Source organism: Hypanus sabinus, chromosome 18, assembly GCF_030144855.1.
Source record: "Hypanus sabinus isolate sHypSab1 chromosome 18, sHypSab1.hap1, whole genome shotgun sequence".
Classification (NCBI taxonomy): domain Eukaryota; kingdom Metazoa; phylum Chordata; class Chondrichthyes; order Myliobatiformes; family Dasyatidae; genus Hypanus; species Hypanus sabinus.
Window position 1 is genome coordinate 75,819,037 of NC_082723.1, and position 25,427 is coordinate 75,844,463.

The 25,427-nt window shown below is 47.9% G+C and overlaps 1 protein-coding gene across 1 annotated transcript in view; it reads left to right on the plus strand.

Annotated features, from left to right (window-relative positions):
• Positions 1-1,165: 1,165 nt before the first annotated feature.
• The window catches only part of si:dkey-178e17.3 (somatomedin-B and thrombospondin type-1 domain-containing protein), a 424,717-nt gene continuing 400,455 nt past the window's right edge, over positions 1,166-25,427 (plus strand). The window contains exon 1 of the mRNA XM_059943700.1: positions 1,166-1,773. Within this exon, the coding sequence (XP_059799683.1) occupies positions 1,545-1,773 (229 nt within the window). The 5' untranslated portion in view covers positions 1,166-1,544. The remainder of the gene's footprint in view (positions 1,774-25,427) is intronic.

The window sequence follows — 25,427 nt, forward strand, 5'->3', positions numbered from 1 at the left end:
AAAATTGGTAAGTAGGTTTATTATTTAGAGATTTTAGGAGATTTGGCATCTCACCAAAGACGCTGGCAAATTTCTACAGATGTGCCATGGAGGGCACTCTAACTGGCTGCATCACCGTCTGGTATGGGGGAGGGGAGGGGGGGGGGAAGGGCGCTATGGCGCAGGATTGAAATAAGCTGCAGATAGTTGTAAAGTCAGTCAGCTCCAACATGGGCTCTAGCCTCCACAGTATCCAGGACGTCTTCAAGGAAGGATGCCCCAAAAAGGATTCCCATTACCCAGGACATGCCTCATTGCTACCATCAGGAAGGAGGTACAGAAGCCTGAAGACACACACTCAGCGATTCAGGAACAGCTCCTTCCTCTCTGCCATCCAATTTCTGAATGGGTATTCAACCCATCAACACTTTTTCCTCTTTGGCACTACTTATTTATTGTAACTTTTCTTTATCTATATAATAAGAGATCATGCCGCCCCTTTTTACTGTCACCTACCGAGTTAAAATGGAAAAAACTTACAGATCGTTTCATGACATCAGTGATCGAGGTATACAAGGGGAAACAATATCAGAATGCTGTATAAGATGTTAATGTTACAGAAACAATGTGTGGTACCATAAGATGCAAGGGTATAATGGGGTAGATTGTCTGGTCGGGAGTTTATCTTGTCGTACTGGGGAGAAGTCAACAGAGTCATAGAAGAGTCGTTGAAAAGTACAGCACAAAACAGGCCCTTTGGCCCTTCTAGTCGGTGCCAAAACCATTTAAACTGCCTACTCCCACCGACCTGCACTTGGACCGTAGCCCTTCGTACCCCTACCATCCATGTACCTATCCAAACATTTCTTCAATGTTTAATCGCGCTCGCATGCACCGCTTGCGCTGGCAGCTCTTTCCACACTCTCACCAGCTCAATCGGGTGGAAACTTTCCTTAAGCATGATGGTACTTCCTTTCAAATGTTTGTATCTCCAGCCCGATGGGAAGGAAGGGGAATCCCCGAAGGGTCTCGGCCTGAACCGTCGGTTCTTTATTTATGTTCATAGATGTGTTTGACCTGCTGACTTCCTCCAGCACTTTGTCTCTGTTACTCTGGATTCCCAGGATCTGCAGATCCTCCAATGTTCTGTTCAAGTTTCACAGAACGGGCGCGGATTCACTTGGCGGAAGGGCGTGGGACCGACCGGAATGCCGGGGGTGCTATGTGCCGAATAAGGTGGGCTGGAAGAACAGAGCGCAGCGAATCAAGGACGCCGCATGGTCTATCCGCAGGCTCCCAACGAGGGGAGCGCCTTCCACGCCTCTGTGTTTGGGATAACTTGCATCGTCGCTGGACGGAGAGCTCCCAGTTCTCATTTGCTACTGGCCCTGCAGCCGGACTTAACTGCCCCATCATAAACGCCTGCCTCCCCCCCCCCCCCTCGCCTTATATACCTCACTTAGAAAAACCTATCGGGTTGCCGAGAAAACTCTTTACCTCCCATGTGAAGGCGAGAGCCGTGCTGTGTGTGTGTGTGCGAGGGGAGGGGGGGCGAACGGAACAACATGGAGCATCTCTCCAGCACCCGGGGTTGTTTCGCCTTGTTGACACTGACGGTGTGGTTGCGAGGGGTCGCCGCCGGCTGCTCCGACAGGGAGAATCCCAAATGTTGCACGGGAAGAAATAACCAGTGCTGGGATTTCACGAGGAGGCGGACGATGTGTTACTGCGATACCTACTGTGCGAAAACAGCGGACTGCTGCGAAGATTACAACGCGGTTTGTCAAATTTCAGGTGAGCGATTGCGGATTCCGTGATCTGCAGGGCACGGTGAGACACACACAGATTACTCTGAGAGACAGACAGGCGCACTCTGAGATACACACACACATTCACATATATTCACACACACATCCCCACACACACTCACACACACACATACACATCCCCCCCCACACACACACACTCACACACACACATACACATTCCCCCCCCCCACACACACACATATTCCCACACACACACACACACACACACACACACACTCACACACACATCCCCACACACACTCACACACCACACACACTCACACATTCCCACACACACTCACACACACATCCCCACACACACTCACACACCACACACACTCACACATTCCCACACACACATCCCCCCACACACACTGACACACACACACACACACTCACATACACATTACCCCCATACACACACCACACACACACACACACACACACTGAGAGACAGAAAAACAGAGAAGACAGTTTTACACAATTTTGTACAGACTGGAAATTAAGAAGCATTTCAGTCTTTTCAATTGAGACCGAGTGTTACAGGGATTCAAAATCTGAGCTGACGTTTCTGAACTGATACGCATATCGTTGTTAGTTTATCAGTGAAAGATGTTTGCTGTGTTGAAAATCTGTCTGCAACAGTTGGCGGTGTTCACCAGTTTGCGAGAACTGCAAGCTGTAGTTTTTGAAGCGGCGGTGCTGTCTTCGCTCGGACGCGCATTTGGGCAGCGTTGGACTGGGGTGTTTTCGGAACGAATGCCTTTCTCTCTCCGCCTGCTTTACTGTCAGATGTGGTACAGTCAGCAATTGGACGCTTGCCGAAGAAAAAGATGTTGGCGGGTTCTTGATTAGTCAGGCCATCGAAGGCAGGAGAATGGGGTATGAGAGGGGTAATAAGTCAGCCATGATGGAATGGCGGTGCAGACCCGATGGGCTGAATCGCCTGATTCTGCATCTCTGCCTTATGGTTTTATGTCAGCAACAGGTTCTGTGTTTAATACTGTGTGACATGGAGGTAACTCTATGAAAAGTACTTTTACTTTACAGAATGTAAACGTGAGTAATCTTCACCCGCGAATAATCGGTGAATGAAACTTGAGACAACGTTGTGAATTCAGTTTGGGTTACAGGACACGCGTATGAATCGTTCGCCCGCGTAGACTGGCGCAGGTTCACGTTATTTTGTTAACGGAGACATCGCGGAACAGGCCCTCTCGGCCCGCAGGGCGGCACCAGCCATCACCCCGATGTAATTCCCGCCCGATCGCGGGACGATTTACAATGGCCAATTAACCGGTACGTCGTTGGACTGTGAGAGGAACCCGGAGCACCCGGAGGAAACCCACGTGGTCACAGGGAGAACGCACAAAAATTTTTACAGATCTACAACTCTGTACACTTGAATCTGCTTTCCGCCTCCCCTCACTCTCCCTAGGGCCCAACATTTCACCTCCCCTTATTTTCAACAAATTTCGTTTTAAATGCAACAGAATTTACAAATAAAATTAATTTGGAGTGTATCTTACTGTACAGAGAGACCTCAAGCGGCAAGGCACAATGTGGGGGGGGGGAGGTGGGGGTTCGTACACATTCCACTCAAAGAAATAAACCAGGAAAGCTGGACCGTCGGCCCAAATGATCTATGTTGAAAATGATGCCCATCGAAGTTAGTCTCACTTGCTTGCATTTGGCCGTCTCCGTCTAACTCTTTCTTATCTATGTATTAACTAAATTTGTGAGGGATTTCTCCCTCCCTAAGTTCTACTTGTGTCAGGCCTGCTCCCACTGAAACCTCACAGCCTGCACACGCAGACACCTACCAGTATGCATTCAGCTAATTGGATTCACCTTCTGCTCATTCCAGCCTCGTCACCTGCAGCCTATTTAACCCCAGTTCTCACCTCCAGTCCTTGTTCACTCATTAAACAAGCCGGTCTTAACCCGGTGAGCTTTCACCCTCCCTGCCTAAAGTTTACCTTGTTGCCTGTTTTGTTTAGTTTCTGTTCTCCCTTGTTCTGTCGCCCCTTGTGGCTTGTTCTTCTGCAGTTGATTACACTGAACAATGGTTGTTGTGATGTCCCTAGTGTGGTGGTGTCGTGGGTAGTACTGTCAGCTTCCACTGTTGGCTAGCAGTCTTGTGGAAAGGAGAATTGAACGTTTAAGGCTGTGAGATGTTGCTATGAGCAGGCCTGACACAAGTGGAACATAGATAACACTTGCTCTTCAACAGCAAACCTCATGTAGTGCATCCTCCCTGGTGACACACAGAAACTGAACTCCTTTCAGACTCAGGCTGAAACACAGAGGACGGGGAGGAGGTCTGACCCCTGCTCATGTAGCACAAAGGCCCACTGGTGTGTGGACACACCCCGGTGCTTGTGAACCAGATCCCCAGCTATGGGTAAATAGCCTCACTGCCTTGGGAAAGATGGAGGCTATGGGACTGGACCCAGACAGTGGACATCCTCCGGCAGCTCCTGCAGCCAAGCTGCTGCATAAGCTTTCCTTTGAATCTTGACGACTGGGCATCTCAGGATCTCCATACTTTCCACCCAGGCTTGTGATGATGATCGATCAGACAGATACCAATCAAACACAAAGGAAAACAACATCTTTTTGAAAGTATGGCTTCCTCAGAATTTTTTTTGCTTATGATAGACCATTTGAAGCTGAACACAAATATAATTTTAGGCTACTTGTAATATGTAGGAATTTGGAGAAGCAAGAAATTTATGTTTATTGAATACAATGTGTTTAATTGCAGAATGGTTCTGAGGCTTCTCAATCGTTTAACTAAGCTAAAATGTTTTGTTGATGATTTTCATTTGTCCTCAGTGTCTGAGGCTTCTTGCTTAAGTGACAGCTAACATTGATGGATTCCAGTTGCCCTGATACTGTTTCTCCATGACTACAATGTCCTGGTGAAACTTTCACCGTGCTCGTCACTGACAGCACCAAGATTTGCAGGGAAGAAGTCTAAATGGGAATGCAGAAAATGAATCTTTAGTGACATGTTGCACTTCATGGTTTTGTATGCTTGAACCATGTTGTCAACCAGCTGCACGTAGTTGGTGCTCTGTAGTTGCCAAGAAAATTTTCAACAACGTCCTTGAGTGCCTTCCATGATTTTCTCCGGTCCCACTGGAAGTTCTTCAAATTGTCGGTGGTTGATAACCTGTTTGATCTGTGGATCAACAAAACTGCTTTCCTTAATCTTGGCATCTGTTATTCTGACATGAATTATGAATTGAAGTAACAAATATAGGTGATTTCAAAAAATGATGTGAGATAGGAGAATTTCATGGTAATTTTCATGATCCTCAGTCCAAGATCCATAAGATACACACAGAATTACTTAGGAAGCAAAACCTTTGCTGTCCAGCGTTATTAAAGTTACCGTTTATGGCTAAATCATCTCTGCTGCTATCTTTGGGTCAAACCTCTTCTACATTACCTGACAATTTCATTCTAAGCTTACAGAACAATTTTAAAACTAAATTAAATTTTCAATTGATTTGTGCAGTTCCATTTGATTTAATATAATAGCCAATGCGAAATGTCCAGTCAGGTGAGGCACAGCACAGAAAGAGGCCTTTCAGCCCACCCCATTTATCTGTGCTGGGACTTTATCCCTCTTTCCTGAGGGGGACAGATCCTGTGTGGTGGTTACGAAGATACCTAGATAGATAGATAGATAGATAGATAGATAGATAGATAGATAGATAGATAGATAGATTGATAGATAGATTGATAGATAGATAGATAGATAGATAGATAGATAGATAGATAGATAGATAGATAGATACTTTATTCATCCCCAAGGGGAAATTCAACATTTTCCAGTGTCCCATACACTTATTATAGCAAAACTAATTACATACAGTATTTAACTCAGTATAAATATGATATGCATCTAAAATCACCCTCCCAAAAAGCATTAATAAATAGCTTTTAAAAAGTTCTTAAATAGTTTACTAAAGTGCATTGAGTGGTAACTTAAGCTCAGTCCTAGCCCCGGCACTTAACATGTCTTGCCCCTGGTGGTTGAATTGTAGAGCCGAATGGTGTTGGGGAGTAATGATCTCTTCATCCTGTCTGAGGAGCATTGCATTGACAGCAACCTGCCGCTGAAGCTGCTTCTCTGTCTCTGGATGGTGCTGTGCAGAGGATGTTCAGGGTTTTCCATGATTGACCGTAGCCTACTCAGCGCCCTCCGCTCTGCCACCGATGTCATACTCTCCAGTATGACCTAGCTGAGGCTTGAGGGAAAAATGTAGTGTAACAGCTACAGGGAAACCCGCAGTGCAGTGCAGAAAGGTGGCGGGCTGCAGTTTCTTCTAAGGAGGTATAAGGTGCTCTTCCCTCTGCTAGCCTGCTGGTCACCCTTGGACAAGGTGTAGCATATGGTTAGTTAACCCCCCACCCCCGACCGATCAGGGTTGTGTGAAGCCACGGGAGCAGCTGGTGCAGATCACAAGTCCTGGTCATGTGACCACTGATGCCAGGCAGACAACTTCTGAAGGATATTGATAATGGCTGGGTCACCCATCTTGTAAAGACACTGTCCGGAACAAGCCAATGGCAAACCAGTTCTGTAGAAAAATTTGCCAAGAACAATCATGGTCAGGGATCACCCATGACATATGACATGACACATAATGATGATGATGAATCCATCTTAGAACCATAGAGACATAGAAAACCTACAGCACAATACAGGCCCTTCAGCCCACAAAGCTGTGCTGAACATGTCCCTACCTTAGAACTACCTAGGCTTTACCCATAGCCCTCTTTTTCTAAGCTCCATGTATCCATCTAGGAGTCTCTTAAAAGACCCGATCGTATCCGCCTCTGCCTCCGTGGCCAGCAGCCCATTCCACGCACTCACCACTCTCTGCGTGTGTAAATAAATAACCAACCAACCCACCCCTGACATCTCTTGAGTACCTACTTCCAAGCACCTTAAAACTGTGCCCTCTCATGCTAGCCACTTAAGCCCTGGGGAAAAGCCTCTGACTATCCACACGATCAATGCCTCTCATCATCTTGTACACCTCTATCAGGTCACCTCTCATCCTCCGTCACTCCAAGGAGAAAAGGCCGAGTTCACTCAACCTATTCTCATAAGGCATGCTCCCCAATCGAGGCAACATCCTTGTAAATCTCCTCTGCACCTTTTCTATGGCTTCCACATCCTTCCTGTAGTGAGGTGACCAGAACTGAACACAGTACTCCAAGTGGGGTCTGACCAGGGTCCTATATAGCTGCAACGTTACCTCTCGGCTCTTAAACTCAACCCCACGATTGATGAAAGCTAATGCTCCATATGCCTTCTTAACCACAGAGTCAACCTGAGCAGCTGCTTTGAGCGTCCTATGGACTCGGACCCCAAGATCCCTCTGATCCTCCACAGTGCCAAGAGTCTTACCATTAATACTATATTCTGCCATCATATTTGACCTACCAAAATGAACCACCTCATGCTTATGTGGGTTGAACTTCATCTGCCACTTCTCAGCCCAGTTTTGCATCCTATTGATGTCCCACTGTAGCCTCTGACAGCCCTCCACTCTATCCACAACACCCCCAACCTTCGTGTTATCAGCAAATTTACTAACCCATCCCTCCACTTATAAAAATCACGAAGAGTAGGGGTCCCAGAACAGATCCCTGAGGCACCACTCTGGTGACTGACCTCCATGCAGAATATGACCCGTCTACAACCACTCTTTGCCTTCTGTGGGCAAGCCAGTTCTGGATCCACAAAGCAATGCCCCCTTGGATTCCATGCCTCCTTACTATCTCAATAAGCCTTGCATGGGGTACCTTATCAAATGCCTTGCTGAAATCCATATAATACTGCTCTTCCTTCATCAATGTATTTAGTCACATCCACAAAAAATCCAATCAGGCTCGTAAGGCACAATCTGCCCTTGACAAAGCCATGCTGACTACTCCTAATCATATTATACCTCTCCAAATGTTCATAAATCCTGCCTCTCAGGATCTCCTCCATCAACTTACCAACCACTGAAGAAAGACTCACTGGTCTATAATTTCCTGGGCTATCCCTACTCCCTTTCTTGAATAAGGGAACAACATCCTCAACCCTCCGATCCTCTGGAACCTCGCCACAGATCATCGCCAGAGGCTCATCAATCTCCTCCCTCGCTTCCCACAGTAGCCTGGGGTACATCCCGACCAGTCCCGGTGACTTATCCAACTTTGGCAGTTTGAACGGGGCATGACTGCACAAGCGCGTGGAGGTCGGCCTCTGAGATCAGCAGGAGAGTTTAAAAAGCGAGCAGATTAACAGAGCAGGAGAGATGGAGCAGTGGGAGACAGAGTAGGAAGGCTTCGGCAGGCAGAGGCTGAGGACGTGCTTGCCCCCAGGCAGGTAAGGCCAGGTAAGCTCCTTTAACAACTCTAATTAGCTTAGGAGTAGGTAATGGAGGCAGCAGTTAGGGCAGTCGAGTGCTCCGTTTGAAGTACGTGGGAAGTCAGGGCGAGCGCAATTGTCCCTGATGACTACACCTGCAAATGGTGCATCCAGCTGCAGCTCGGGACAGACCGTGTTAGGGAACTGGAACTGGATGAACGTCGGATCATTCGGGAGGCAGAGGCAGAAATAGACAGGGGTTTCGGGGAGATAGTCACCCTTAGGAGTCAGGAGACAGGTAGTTGGGTGACTGTCAGGAGAGGGAACAGGAATAGACAGGAAGAGCAGAGCACCCCTGTGGCCGTTCCCATCAACAATAAGTACACTGGTGGGGACGACCTACCAGGGACAAGTTGCAGTAGTTGTGTCTCTGGCGCCGAGACTGGACCCTCAGCTCAGAAGGGAAGGAGGGAAGAGAGGAGAGCAGTAGTGATAGGGGATTCAGTAGCGATAGAGGTTCTGTGGAAGAGATCAAGAATCCTGGATGCTCTGTTGCCTCCCTGGTGCCAGAGTCCACGATATCTCGGATCGAGTTCTCAGTATTCTCAAGAGGGAGGGTGACTAGCCAGATGTCGTGGTCCATGTAGGGACCAATGACGTGGGTAGGAAGAAGGAGGAGGTCCTGCAAAGAGAGTTTTGGGAGTTAGGTGCAAAGTTGAAGGATAGGACCTCCAGGGTTGCAATCTCAGGATTGCGCCCCGTGCCATGTGCTAGTGAGGCTAGACGTAGGAAGTTAATGCAGGTAAATACGTGGCTAAGGAGTTGGTTCAGGAGGGAGGGCTTCATGTTTCTGGATAATTGGGCCTTGTTCCAGGGAAGGTGGGACCTATTCTGATGGGATGGGTTGCACCTGAACTGGAGAGGGGCTAACAACCTTGTGGGAAGGTTTGCTAGGGCTGCTCTGGGGGGGGGGGGGGGGCGCGGTTTAAACTAGATTTGCAGGGGGAGAGGAACCAGAGTGTTAGAGCAGATAGTGAGGTGGAGGAGGATAAAGGTCATGGGAGAGCTGCAAGTATAGTTCATGGAGTAAAGCCAGATCTAACATATAGAGAGGCTTTGAGGAAAGAGAAGCAGAATAAAGGGTGTAAAGATAGTAAGGTAGAAGGGCTAAAGTGCGTCTCTTTAATGCAAGAAGCATCAGGAACAAAGGTGATGAACTGAGAGCTTTTTTTGAGGGTGTAACAAGGATGTTAGATGAGGGTAAGCCAGTAGATGTTGTGTACCTAGATTTTCAGAAGGCATTCGATAAGGTGCCACATAGGAGATTGGTGAGTAAAATCAGAGCTCATGGCATTGGGGGCAGGGTTTCAACATGGATAGAAAACTGGTTGGCAGATAGAAAGCAAAGGGTAGCAGTGAATGGGTGTTTCTCAGACTGGCTGGAGGTGACTAGTGGGGTACCACAGGGCTCTGTATTGGGACCACAGCTCTTTACGATTTATGTCAATGATTTAGATGAGGGCATTGAAAACTATATCAGCAAGTTTACTGACAATACTAAACTGGGTGGCAGAGTGACATGCGAAGAGGACGTTAGGAGAATACAGGGAGACTTGGATAGGCTGGGTGAGTGGGCAGATACTTGGCAGATGTCATTCAATGTGAATAAATGTGAAGTTATCCACTTTGGAAGCTGGAACAAGAGGGCAGAGTATTGTCTGAACGGTGTTGAGTTAGGTAAGGGAGAAATGCAAAGAGACCTAGGAGTCCTAGTTCACCAGTCAATGAAGGTGAATGAGCAAGTGCAACAGGCAGTGAAGAGGGCAAATGGAATGTTGGCCTTTGTTACAAGGGGAATTGAGTACAAGAGCAAGGATGTCCTTTTGCATTTGTACAGGGCCCTGGTGAGACCACACCTGGAATATTGTGTACAGTTTTGGTCTCCAGGTTTAAGGAAGGACATTCTGGCAATTGAGGAAGTGCAGTGTAGATTCACTAGGTTGATTCCTGGGATGGCAGGGCTGTCTTACGCAGAGAGATTGGAGAGATTGGGCTTGTACACGCTGGAATTGAGGAGATTGAGAGGGGATCTGATTGAAATGTTTAAGATAATTAAAGGATTTGATAGGATTGAGGCAGGAAATATGTTCCAGATGTTGGGAGAGTCCAGTACCAGAGGGCATGGATTGAGAATAAGAGGTCAGTTATTTAAAACAGAGTTGAGGAAGAGCTTCTTCTCCCAGAGAGTTGTGGAGGTGTGGAATGCACTGCCTCGGAAGACGGTGGAGGCCAATTCTCTGGATGCTTTCAAGAAGGAGCTGGATAGATATCTGATGGATAGGGGAATCAAGGGATATGGGGACAAGGCAGGGACTGGGTATTGATAGTGAATGATCAGCCATGATCTCAGAATGGCGGTGCAGATTCGAGGGGCCGAATGGTCTACTTCTGCACCTATTGTCTATTGTCTATTGTCTATTGATACATACTTGGAATTATGATGTAGTGGCCATTACAGAGACTTGGCTGGCACCAGGGCAGGAATGGATTCTCAATATTCCTGGATTTCAGTGCTTTAAAAGAGATAGAGTGGGGGAAAAGGGGAGGAGTGGTGGCATTACTGGTCAGGGATACTATTACAGCTACAGAAAATGTAGCAGGATCCTCTCTTGCTGTATTGTTCTTTGTTCTTTGATGCTTTCCAAAAGCTCCAGCACATCCTCTTCCTTAATATCTACATGCTCAAGCTCTTCAGTCCACTGCAAGCCATCCATACAATCGCCAAGATCCTTTTCCATAGTGAATACTGAAGTAAGGTATTCATTAAGTACCTCTGCCATTTCCTCCGGTTCCATACACACTTTCCCACTGCCACACTTGATTGGTCCTATTCTCTCATGTCTTATAGAACATAGAACATAGAATAGTACAGCACATTACAGGCCCTTTGGCCCACAATGTTGTGCTGACCCTCAAACCCTGCCTCCCATATAACCCCCCCCCACCTTAAATTCCTCCATATACCTGCCTAGTAGTCTCTTAAATTTCACTAGTGTACCTGCCTCCACCACTGACTCAGGCAGTGCAATCCACGCACCAACCACTCACTGAGTGAAAAACCTTCCTCTAATATCCCCCTTCCTATAGTGAGGCGACCAGAACTGGACACAGTACTCCAAGTGTGGCCTAACCAGAGTTTTATAGAGCTGCATCATTACCCTGTGACTCTTAAACTCTATCCCTTGACTTATGAAAGCTAACACCTCAAAAGCTTTCCTAACTACCCTATCTACCTGTGAGGTGAATTTCAGGGATATATGGACATGTACCCCCAGATCCCTCTGCTCCTCCACACTACCAAGTATCCTGCCATTTACTTTATACTCTGCCTTGGAGTTTGCCCTTCCAAAGTGTACCACTTCACACTTCTCCGGGTTGAACCCCATCTGCCACTTCTCAGCCCACTCCTGCATCCTGTCAATGTCTCTCTGCAATCGTCGACAATCATCTACACTATCTACAACACCACCAACCTTTGTGTCGTCTGCAAACTTGCCAACCCACCCTTCTACCCCCACACCCAGGTTGTTAATAAAAATCACGAAAAGTAGAGGTCTCAGAACAGATCCTTGTGGGAGACCACTAGTCACAACCCTCCAATCTGAATGTACTCCCTCCACCACAACCCCCTGCCTTCTGCAGGCAAGCCAATTCTGAATCCACCTGGCCAAACTTCCCTGGATCCCATGCCTTCTGACTTTCTGAATAAGCCTACCATGTGGAACCTTGTCAAGTGCCTTACTAAAATCCATGTAGATCACATCCACTACACTGCCCTCATCTATATGCCTGGTCACCTCCTCAAAGAACTTTATCAGGCTTGTTAGGCATGATCTGCCCTTCACAAAGCCATGCTGACTGTCCCTGATCAGACCATGATTCTCTAAATGCCCATAGATCCTATTTCTAAGAATCTTTTCTAACAGCTTTCCCACCACAGATGTAAGGCTCACTGGTCTATAATTACCCAGACTATCCCTACTACCTTTTTTTGAACAAGGGGACAACATTCGCCTCCCTCCAATCCTCTGGTACCATTGCCGTGGACAAAGAGGAATTATTATTATTACACCTTTCCAGAATCTGTCTCCCTATCTGCTCGATGTCTCTGTTACTATTGGGTGGTCTATATAAAACACACAGTAGAATTATTGACCCCTTCCTATTCCTAATTTCCACCCACAGAGACTCCATAGAGAACCCCTCCATGACTTCCTCCTTTCCTGCAGTCGTGACACTATCTCTGATCAACAGTGCCATGCCCCCACCTCTTTTGCCTCCAGCCCTGTCCTTTCTGAAACATCTAAAGCCTGGAACTTGAAGTAGCCATTCCTGCCCCTGCACCAGCCAAGTTTCTGTAATGGCTACAACATCATAGCTCCAAGTGCTGATCCACATTCTAAGTTAATCCGTTTTATTCACAATATACCTCGCATTAAAATACACCCATCTCAAACCATCGGTCTGAGTGCGTCCCTTCTCTATCACCTGCTTATCCTGCCTTTTGCACTGTCTTCAAGCTTTCTCTATTTGTGAGCCAACCTCCCTTTCCTCTGTTACTTCAGATCGGTTCCCACCCCCCAGCAATTCTAGTTTAAACTCTCCTCAATAGCCTTTGCAAACCTCCCCTCTCAGATTCAAGTGCAAACCGTCTTTTTTGTACAGATCACACCTGCCCCAGAAGTGGTCCAAATGATCCAGAAATATGAATCCTTGCCTCCTGCTCCAATCCCTCAGCCATGCATTTATCCTCCACCTCATTCTATTCCAATACTCACTGTCATGTAGCATAGGCAGTAATCCCGAGATTACTACCTTTGAGGTCCTGCTTCTCAACTTCCTTCCCAACTCGCTGTAGTCTGTTTTCAGGACCTCCTCCCTTTTCCCACCTGTGTCGTTGGTACCAATATGTATCATGACCTCTGGCTGTTCTTCTTCCCACTTCAAGATATCATGGATGCGATCAAAAACATCCTTGACCCTGGCACCTGGGAGGCAAACTAACAGCGACCCGGGTCACTGGTACTGTAAAGCGTTGTGCTAACCTCTACACTACCGTGTGATGGGAATTGAACCCGGGTCACTGGTAGTGTAAACCGTTGTGCTAACCAGTACACTACTGTGTGATGGGAATTGAACCCGGGTCACTGGTACTGTAAACCGTTGTGCTAACCACTACACTACCGTGTGATGGGAATTGAACCTGTGTCACTGGTACTGTAAAGTGTTGTGCTAACCACTACACTACTGTGCGATGGGAATTGAACCCGGGTCACTGGTACTGTAAAGTGTTGTGCTAACCACTACACTACCGTGTGATGGGAATTGAACCCGGGTCACTGGTACTGTAAAGTGCTGTGCTAACCACTACACTACCGTGTGATGGGAATCAAACCCGGGTCACTGGTACTGTAAAGCGTTGTGCTAACCACTACACTACCGTGTGACAGGAATTGAACCCGGGTCACTGGTACTGTAAAGTGCTGTGCTAACCACTACACTACCGTGTGATGGGAATTGAACCTGGGTCACTGGTACTGTAAACCGTTGTGCTAACCACTACACTACCGTGTGATGGGAATTGAACCCGGGTCACTGGTACTGTTAAGTGTTGTGCTAACTACTACACTACTGTGTGATGGGAATTGAACCCGGGTCACTGGTACTGTAAAGCGTTGTTCTAACCACTACACTACCGTGTGATGGGAATTGAACCCGGGTCACTGGTACTGTAAAGCGTTGTACTAACCAGTACACTACCGTGTGATGGGAATTGAACCCGGGTCACTGGTACTGTAAAGCGTTGTGCTAACCAGTACACTACCGTGTGATGGGAATTGAACCCGGGTCACTGGTACTGTAAACCCTTGTGCTAACCACTACATTACTGTGTGATGGGAATTGAACCCAGGTCACTGGTACTGTAAAGTGTTGTGCTAACTACTACAGTACTGTGTGATGGGAATTTAACCCGGGTCACTCGTACTGTAAAGCGTTGTGCTAACCACTACACCTTTGTGTGATGGGAATTGAACCCGGGTCACTGGTAGTGTAAACCGTTGTGCTAACCAGTACACTACCGTGTGATGGGAATTGAACCCGGGTCACTGGTACTGTGAACCGTTGTGCTAACCACTACACTACCGTGTGATGGGAATTGAACCTGTGTCACTGGTACTGCAAAGCGTTGTGCTAACTACTACACTACCGTGTGATGGGAATCGAACCCGGGTCATTGGTACTGTAAACCGTTGTGCTAACCACTACACTACAGTGTGATGGGAATTGAACCCGGGTCACTGGTACTGTAAAGCGTTGTGCTAACCATTACACTACCGTGTGATGGGAATTGAACCCGGGTCACGGGTACTGTAAAGTGCTGTGCTAACCACTACACTACCGTGTGATGAGAATTGAACCTGGGTCACTGGTACTGTAAACCGTTGTGCTAACCACTACACTACCGTGTGATGGGAATTGAACCCGGGTCACTGGTACTGTAAACCGTTGTGCTAACCACTACACTACCGTGTGATGGGAATTGAACCTGTGTCACTGGTACTGTAAAGTGTTGTGCTAACCACTACACTACCGTGTGATGGGAATTGAACCCGGGTCACTGGTACTGTAAAGTGTTGTGCTAACCACTACACTACAGTGTGATGGGAATTGAACCCGGGTCACTGGTACTGTAAAGCATTGTGCTAACCACTGCACTACCGTGTGACAGGAATTGAACCCGGGTCACTGGTACTGTAAAGCGTTGTGCTAACCACTACACTACTGTGTGATGGGAATTGAACCCGGGTCACTGGTACTGTAAAGGGTTGTGCTAACCACTACACTACCGTGCGATGGGAATTGAACCCGGGTCACTGGTACTGTAAACCGTTGTGCTAACCATTACACTACCGTGTGATGGGAATTGAACCCGGGTCACTGGTACTGTAAAGTGCTGTGCTAACCACTACACTACCGTGTGATGGGAATTGAACCTGGGTCACTGGTACTGTAAACCCTTGTGCTAACCACTACATTACTGTGTGATGGGAATTGAACCCGGGTCACTGGTACTGTAAACCGTTGTGCTAACCACTACACTATCGTGTGATGGGAATTGAACCTGTGTCACTGGTACTGTAAAGTGTTGTGCTAACCACTACACTACCGTGCGATGGGAATTGAACCCGGGTCACTGGTACTGTAAACCGTTGTGCTAACCACTACACTACCGTGTGATGGGAATTGAACCCGGGTCACTGGTACTGTAAAGTGTTGTGCTAACTACTATACTACTGTGTGATGGGAATTGAACCCGGGTCACTCGTACTGTAAAGAGTTGTGCTAACCACTACATTACCGTGTGATGGGAATTGAACCCATGTCACTGGTACTGTAAAGTGTTGTGCTAACCACTACACTATTGTGTGATGGGAATTGAACCCGGGTCACTGGTACTGTAAACCGTTGTGCTAACCAGTACACTACCGTGTGATGGGAATTGAACCTGGGTCACTGGTACTGTAAACCCTTGTGCTAACCACTACATTACTGTGTGATGGGAATTGAACCCAGGTCACTGGTACTGTAAAGTGTTGTGCTAACTACTACAGTACTGTGTGATGGGAATTTAACCCGGGTCACTCGTACTGTAAAGCGTTGTGCTAACCACTACATTACCATGTGATGGGAATTGAACCCGGGTCACTGGTACTGTAAAGTGTTGTGCTAACCACTACACCTTTGTGTGATGGGAATTGAACCCGGGTCACTGGTAGTGTAAACCGTTGTGCTAACCAGTACACTACCGTGTGATGGGAATTGAACCCGGGTCACTGGTACTGTGAACCGTTGTGCTAACCACTACACTACCGTGTGATGGGAATTGAACCTGTGTCACTGGTACCGTAAAGCGTTGTGCTAACTACTACACTACCGTGTGATGGGAATCGAACCCGGGTCATTGGTACTGTAAACCGTTGTGCTAACCACTACACTACAGTGTGATGGGAATTGAACCCGGGTCACTGGTACTGTAAAGTGTTGTGCTAACCACTACACTACTGTGCGATGGGAATTGAACCCGGGTCACTGGTACTGTAAAGTGTTGTGCTGACCACTACGCTACCGTGTGATGGGAATTGAACCCGGGTCACTGGTACTGTAAAGTGCTGTGGTAACCACTACACTATCGTGTGATGGGAATCGAACCCGGGTCACTGGTACTGTAAAGTGTTCTGCCTACCACTACACTACCGTACGATGGGAATCGAACCCGGGTCACTGGTACTGTAAACCGTTGTGCTAACCACTACACTACCGAGCCAAAACTATTTTGGCTCCTTTACTGAGGCAGCAAGAAGTGTAGACAGACCTCCTCCTGAAGGATTCTCACAAATCTAGGTGCTTCCTGTTAACAAATAAGAAAATAGTGTGCTACCTTAGTCATATAGTTATTGTATTAGGACATAAGAAATTGGAGCAGAATTATGCCATTCAGCCCATCAAGTCTGTTCTGGGTCTGTTAAAACTGAGACCAGCAGTGATGAAGGGTGGCTTTGTGCAGTTGAGTTGGATGCAGGAAAGGTCTGAGGAACAGTTGCAGTGTCCCTGTATGCTTCATTATCTTATAATGGTAAGAACGATTCATGCTCTACATTAAACATCAGCAGCTGGGGACTGGGACTCACGGGAGTGTGAGTTGATAGATTATCCAGCTGTGAGAGGGAGTTGAGAGCTGACAGCACCAGTGGTATCTTATCCGTGTAAAGGCCAGGACATCTGTTTTCCTTTTTTTACAATGCATTTGGGAAGCTACCCTTTTTAACCATCAGAATGACAAGGAGAACTTTAAATTAAACTGTCCTTTGTTGGTGATTCGATTTGGTCTGTATAAACCTGCTCTTATCAAATTCAACAGCTTTAATACTGGTTTAAATAAACACACACACACACACACACACACACACACACACACACACACACACACACACACACCCATTTCTAATAAATTGATCCTCCTGTAATAGCTGTGTAATGTGGAGTGTAACAGTCCTGTAAAAACTGTAATAAGTGCAGAGTGATGCATAATAACCATGTAATAAGTTTGGTAGCCTCATAATGACTTTGTAAAATCTGGAGTGCCATGGAACTCTAATGACTATGTACTGTACTAGGTGGTGTGTTATGGTCCTCTAATAACTATGTATTGTACAAACGTTTGTAATATGTGGAGGGCAATGGTGTTGTAATGACTATATAATATGTGGAGTGCCATGGTATTGAAATGACTGTAATAAATGGAGTGGCATGAAGCTGTAATGATTAGATAACAGGCAGAGTGCCATGCCCTCTAATGACTATGCAATAGGTGGATTCCCATGGTCCTCTACTGACTATATAACATGTGCAGTGCTGTCATCTTTTAATGACTATGTAAAGTGGAATACCCTTATCCTGTAATTACTACATAATAGGTGTGTCACGGTTCTGTAATGACTATGTAGTAGGTCGCATGCATGTTTCCGTAATGACTATGTAATCAGTGAAGTGCCATAGCCCTGTAAAGACTATGTAATAGGTGGAGTGTAATGGTGCTGTAGTGACTATGTAAGAAGTGGAGCACAATGGTCCTGTAATGTCAATATAATAAGTGGAGTGCTATGGCTGTGTAATGATTATGTATCAGATGGAGTGTCTTGCCCCCGTAATGACTATGAAATAAGTGGAGTGCCATAGTGCTGTAATGACTATGTAGTAAGTGATGTACAATGGTGCTGTAATGACTATGTAATATGTGGAGTACCATGGTGATTTACTGACTGTTGCAGTGAATTTGTAATAGTGGACTCCCATGGTCTTGTATTGATTATATAATAGGTGGAGTGCTATGGTCCTGTAATAACTATGTAACAAGTGGAGTGTCATCGTGCTGTAATGACTATGTCGTGAGTGGAGTGCCATGGTGGTGTAATGACTGTGCAATAGGTGGTGTAGTTTGGCACTCTAATGTCTATGTAATAAGTGCAGTGCCGTGTTACTGTAATGACAATCTACTGTATTAAGTGGAGTGCCATGTAATAGGTTGAGTACCATAGTGATTTAGTGACTACATAATAGATGGATTGCCATGGTCCTGAAATGACTATGTAATAAGTGGAGTGCAATGATGCTGTAATGACTATGTAACAAGTGGAGGACAATAGTCCTGTAATGTTTATATAATAAGTTGAGTGCCATGGGATTGTAATGATTATGTAGCAGATGGAGTGCTATGGCCCTGTAATGACTATGAAATAGGTAGAGTACTATGATCCTGTATTAACTTTCTAATAGTTAGAGTGTAATGCTGTTGTAATGATTATGTAATAAGCTTGGAGAGGGATTTGGACCAACTGGAAAAATGAGCTGATAAATGGCAGATGGAGTTTAATACACACAAGTATGAGGTATTGCACTTTGGAAGGACAAACCAAGATAGAACATACAAGGTAAATGGTAGGGCACTGAGGAGTTCAGTAGAACAGAGGGATCTGGGAATACGGATACAAAATTCCCTAAAAGTGGCGTCACAGGTAGATAGGGTTGTAAAGAGTGCTTTTGGTACATTGGCCTTTATAAATCAAAGTATTGAGTATAAGAGTTGGAATGTTATGGTGAGGTTGTATAAGGCATTGGTGAGGTCAAATTTGGAGTATTGTGTGCAGTTTTGGTCACCAAATTACAGGAAGAATATTAATAAGTTTGAAAGAGTGCAGGGAAGGTTTACAAGGATGTTGCTGGGACTTGAGAAATTGAGTTACAGAGAAAGGCTGAACAGGTTAGGACTTTATTCCCTGGAGCATAGAAGAATGATGGGAGGTTTGATAGAGGTATATAAAATTATGATGGGTATAGATAGAGTGAACGCAAGCAGGCTTTTTCCACTGAGGCTAGGGGAGAAAAAAACCAGAGGACATGGGTTAAGAGTGAAGGGAGAAAAGTTTAAAGGGAACATGGAGGTGGGGTGCGGTTTCTTCACACAGAGAGTGGTGGGAGTGTGGAATGAGCTGCCAGATGAAGTGGTAAATGTGGGCTCACTTTTAACATTTAAGAAAAACTTGGACAGATATATGGATGAGAGGCGTATGGAGGGATATGGTCCAGGTGCAGGTCAGTGGGACTAGACAGAAAAATGGTTCGCCATAGCCAAGAAGGGCCATAAGGCCTGTTTCTGTGCTGCAATGTTCTATGGTTCTAAGTGGAATTCCATGGTTCTGTAATGACTGTGTAATAAGTGGAATCCCATGATCCTGTACTGATCATATAATAGGTGGAGTGCTATAGTCCTATAATAACTATGTTATAAATGGAGTGCCGCGGTCCTGTAATGATAATTAAATAGTCAAAAAGTATCCTGGCCCTGTGATTTCTATGTAACAATTGGAGTGCTATGCTGCTGTAATGACTATGTTGCTCTAATGACTGTGTAATAGGTGGTATGCCTTGGTTCTTCAATGACTATGTAGTAAGTGGAGTGCCATGGTCCGGTAATTACTATGCAATAAGTGGAGTGCCATCATCCTGTAATGACCCTGTAATATATAGAGGCGTGTGACAGACTCCATATAATTCGCAGTCAATGACAGAATCACAGGAAAGTTATGGTATTTTTTTCATTTCAAGCATAAAAGTTATTCATCAGAAATGTACTCAGTGGCCACTCAGAAATCAAAAATTTATTCAGATAAAGTGTAAAAGAGATAGAAAGTGGATATCGGACTGCTGGAAATCGATGCTGGAAAGGTGGTAGGGTGGGACAAAGAAGCATTCTGCATCAGTCTTCACTGTGGAAGACACTAGTACTATGCCAGAAGTTTGAGAGAATCAGGGCAGAAGTGTTATTACTAGGGAGAAATGCATGGGAAGCTGAAAGATCCGGGGTTCTGAAGGTAGATAAGTCACCTGATGAGACGGTACACACCCCGGGGTTCTGAAGGTAGATGAGTCACCTGATGAGACGGTACACACCCCGGGGTTCTGAAGGTAGATGAGTCACCTGATGAGACGGTACACACCCCGGGGTTCTGAAGGTAGATAAGTCACCTGATGAGACGGTACACACCCCGGGGTTCTGAAGGTAGATGAGACACCTGATGAGACGGTACACACCCCGGGGTTCTGAAGGTAGATGAGACACCTGATGAGACGGTACACACCCCGGGGTTCTGAAGGTAGATGAGTCACCTGATGAGACGGTACACACCCCGGGGTTCTGACGGTAGTTAAGTCACCTGATGAGACGGTACACACCCCGGGGTTCTGAAGGTAGATAAGACACCTGATGAGACGCTACACACCCCGGGGTTCTGAAGGTAGATATGTCACCTGATGAGACGGTACACACCCCGGGGTTCTGAAGGTAGATGAGTCACCTGATGAGACGGTACACACCCCGGGGTTCTGAAGGTAGATGAGACACCTGATGAGACGGTACACACCCCGGGGTTCTGAAGGTAGATAAGTCACCTGATGAGACGGTACACACCCCGGGGTTCTGAAGGTAGATAAGTCACCTGATGAGACGGTACACACCCCGGGGTTCTGAAGGTAGATGAGACACCTGATGAGACGGTACACACCCCGGGGTTCTGAAGGTAGATAAGTCACCGATGAGACGGTACACACCCCGGGGTTCTGAAGGTAGATGAGACACCTAATGAGACGGTAGACACCCCGGGGTTCTGAAGGTAGATAAGTCACCTGATGAGACGGTACACACCCCGGGGTTCTGAAGGTAGATGAGACACCTGATGAGACGGTACACACCCCGGGGTTCTGATGGTAGATAAGTCACCTGATGAGACGGTACACACCCCGGGGTTCTGAAGGGAGATGAGTCACCTGATGAGACGGTACACACCCCGGGGTTCTGATGGTAGATAAGTCACCGATGAGACGGTACACACCCCGGGGTTCTGAAGGTAGATGAGACACCTGATGAGACGGTACACACCCCGGGGTTCTGAAGGTAGATGAGACACCTGATGAGACGGTACACACCCCGGGGTTCAGAAGGTAGATGAGTCACCTGATGAGACGGTACACACCCCGGGGTTCTGAAGGTAGATAAGTCACCTGATGAGACGGTACACACCCCGGGGTTCTGAAGGTAGATGAGTCACCTGATGAGACGGTACACACCCCGGGGTTCTGACGGTAGATATGTCACCTGATGAGACGGTACACACCCCGGGGTTCTGACGGTAGATGAGTCACCTGATGAGACGGTACACACCCCGCGGTTCTGAAGGTAGATCAGTCACCTGATGAGACGGTACACACCCCGGGGTTCTGAAGGTAGATGAGACACCTGATGAGACGGTACACACCCCGGGGTTCTGAAGGTAGATGAGTCACCTGATGAGACGGTACACACCCCGGGGTTCTGAAGGTAGATGAGTCACCTGATGAGACGGTACACACCCCGGGGTTCTGAAGGTAGATGAGTCACCTGATGAGACGGTACACACCCCGGGGTTCTGAAGGTAGATGAGTCACCTGATGAGACGGTACACACCCCGGGGTTCTGATGGTAGATAAGTCACCGATGAGACGGTACACACCCCGGGGTTCTGAAGGTAGATGAGACACCTGATGAGACGGTACACACCCCGGGGTTCAGAAGGTAGATGAGTCACCTGATGAGACGGTACACACCCCGGGGTTCTGAAGGTAGATGAGACACCTGATGAGACGGTACACACCCCGGGGTTCTGAAGGTGGATGAGACACCTGATGAGACGGTACACACCCCGGGGTTCTGAAGGTAGATAAGTCACCTGATGAGACGGTACACACCCCGGGGTTCTGAAGGTAGATGAGTCACCTGATGAGACGGTACACACCCCGCGGTTCTGAAGGTAGATATGTCACCTGATGAGACGGTACACACCCCGGGGTTCTGAAGGTAGATGAGTCACCTGATGAGACGGTACACACCCCGGGGTTCTGAAGGTAGATCAGTCACCTGATGAGACGGTACAGACCCCGGGGTTCTGAAGGTAGATGAGTCACCTGATGAGACGGTACACACCCCGGGGTTCTGAAGGTAGATAAGTCACCCGATGAGACGGTACACACCCCGGGGTTCTGAAGGTAGATGAGTCACCCGATGAGACGGTACACACCCCGGGGTTCTGAAGGTCGATGAGACACCCGATGAGACGGTACACACCCCGGGGTTCTGAAGGTAGATGAGACACCTGGTGAGACGGTACACACCCCGGGGTTCTGAAGGTAGATGAGACACCCGATGAGACGGTACACACCCCGGGGTTCTGAAGGTAGATGAGACACCTGGTGAGACGGTACACACCCCGGGGTTCTGAAGGTAGATAAGACACCCGATGAGACGGTACACACCCCGGGGTTCTGAAGGTAGATGAGACACCTGATGAGACGGTACACACCCCGCGGTTCTGAAGGTAGATGAGACACCTGATGAGACGGTACACACCCCGGGGTTCTGAAGGTAGATATGACACCTGATGAGACGGTACACACCCCGGGGTTCTGACGGTAGATGTGTCACCTGATGAGACGGTACACACCCCGGGGTTCTGAAGGTAGATAAGTCACCTGATGAGACGGTACACACCCCGGGGTTCTGAAGGTAGATGAGTCACCTGATGAGACGGTACACACCCCGGGGTTCTGAAGGTAGATGAGTCACCTGATGAGACGGTACACACCCCGGGGTTCTGAAGGGAGATGAGTCACCGATGAGACGGTGCACACCCCGGGGTTCTGAAGGTAGATGAGACACCTGATGAGACGGTACACACCCCGGGGTTCTGAAGGTAGATATGTCACCTGATGAGACGGTACACACCCCGGGGTTCTGAAGGTAGATGAGACACCTGATGAGACGGTACACACCCCGGGGTTCAGAAGGTAGATGAGTCACCTGATGAGACGGTACACACCCCGGGGTTCCGAAGGTAGATAAGTCACCTGATGAGACGGTACACACCCCGGGGTTCTGAAGGTAGATAAGTCACCTGATGAGACGGTACACACCCCGGGGTTCTGAAGGTAGATCAGTCACCTGATGAGACGGTACACACCCCGGGGTTCTGAAGGTAGATCAGTCACCTGATGAGACGGTACACACCCCGGGGTTCTGAAGGTAGATCAGTCACCTGATGAGACGGTACACACCCCGGGGTTCTGAAGGTAGATGAGACACCTAATGAGACGGTAGACACCCCGGGGTTCTGAAGGTAGATAAGTCACCTGATGAGACGGTACACACCCCGGGGTTCTGAAGGGAGATGAGTCACCTGATGAGACGGTACACACCCCGGGGTTCTGATGGTAGATAAGTCACCTGATGAGACGGTACACACCCCGGGGTTCTGAAGGGAGATGAGTCACCTGATGAGACGGTACACACCCCGGGGTTCTGATGGTAGATAAGTCACCGATGAGACGGTACACACCCCGGGGTTCTGAAGGTAGATGAGACACCTGATGAGACGGTACACACCCCGGGGTTCTGAAGGTAGATAAGTCACCTGATGAGACGGTACACACCCCGGGGTTCTGAAGGTAGATGAGACACCTGATGAGACGGTACACACCCCGGGGTTCTGAAGGTAGATCAGTCACCGATGAGACGGTACACACCCCGGGGTTCTGAAGGTAGATAAGTCACCTGATGAGACGGTACACACCCCGGGGTTCTGAAGGTAGATAAGTCACCCGATGAGACGGTACACACCCCGGGGTTCTGAAGGTAGATGAGACACCTGATGAGACGGTACACACCCCGGGGTTCAGAAGGTAGATGAGTCACCTGATGAGACGGTACACACCCCGGGGTTCTGAAGGTAGATAAGTCACCTGATGAGACGGTACACACCCCGGGGTTCTGAAGGTAGATGAGTCACCTGATGAGACGGTACACACCCCGGGGTTCTGAAGGTAGATCAGTCACCTAATGAGACGGTACACACCCCGGGGTACTGAAGGTAGATGAGTCACCTGATGAGACGGTACACACCCCGGGGTTCTGAAGGTAGATCAGTCACCTGATGAGACGGTACACACCCCGGGGTTCTGAAGGTAGATAAGTCACCTGATGAGACGGTACACACCCCGGGGTTCTGAAGGTAGATATGTCACCTGATGAGACGGTACACACCCCGGGGTTCTGAAGGTAGATGAGTCACCTGATGAGACGGTACACACCCCAGGGTTCTGAAGGTAGATGAGTCACCTGATGGGACGGTACACACCCAGGGGTTCTGAAGGTAGATGAGTCACCTGATGAGACGGTACACACCCCGGGGTTCTGAAGGTAGATCAGTCACCTGATGAGACGGTACACACCCCGGGGTTCTGAAGGTAGATGAGTCACCTGATGAGACGGTACACACCCCGGGGTTCTGAAGGTAGATGAGTCACCCGATGAGACGGTACACACCCCGGGGTTCTGAAGGTAGATAAGACACCCGATGAGACGGTACACACCCCGGGGTTCTGAAGGTAGATGAGACACCCGATGAGACGGTACACACCCCGGGGTTCTGAAGGTAGATGAGACACCTGGTGAGACGGTACACACCCCGGGATTCTGAAGGTAGATGTGTCACCTGATGAGACGGTACACACCCCAGGGTTCTGAAGGTAGTTGAGTCACCTGATGAGACGGTACACACCCCGGGGTTCTGATGGTAGATGAGTCACCTGATGAGACGGTACACAACCCGGGGTTCTGAAGGGAGATGAGACACCTGATGAGACGGTACACACCCCGGGGTTCTGAAGGTAGATCGGTCACCTGATGAGACGGTACACACCCCGGGGTTCTGAAGGTAGATGAGTCACCTGATGAGACGGTACACACCCCGGGGTTCTGAAGGTAGATGAGTCACCTGATGAGACGGTACACACCCCGGGGTTCTGAAGGTAGATGAGTCACCTGATGAGACGGTACACACTCCGGGGTTCTGAAGGTAGATGAGACACCTGATGAGACGGTACACACCCCGGGGTTCTGAAGGTAGATAAGTCACCGATGAGACGGTACACACCCCGGGGTTCTGAAGGTAGATGAGACACCTAATGAGACGGTAGACACCCCGGGGTTCTGAAGGTAGATAAGTCACCTGATGAGACGGTACACACCCCGGGGTTCTGAAGGTAGATGAGAC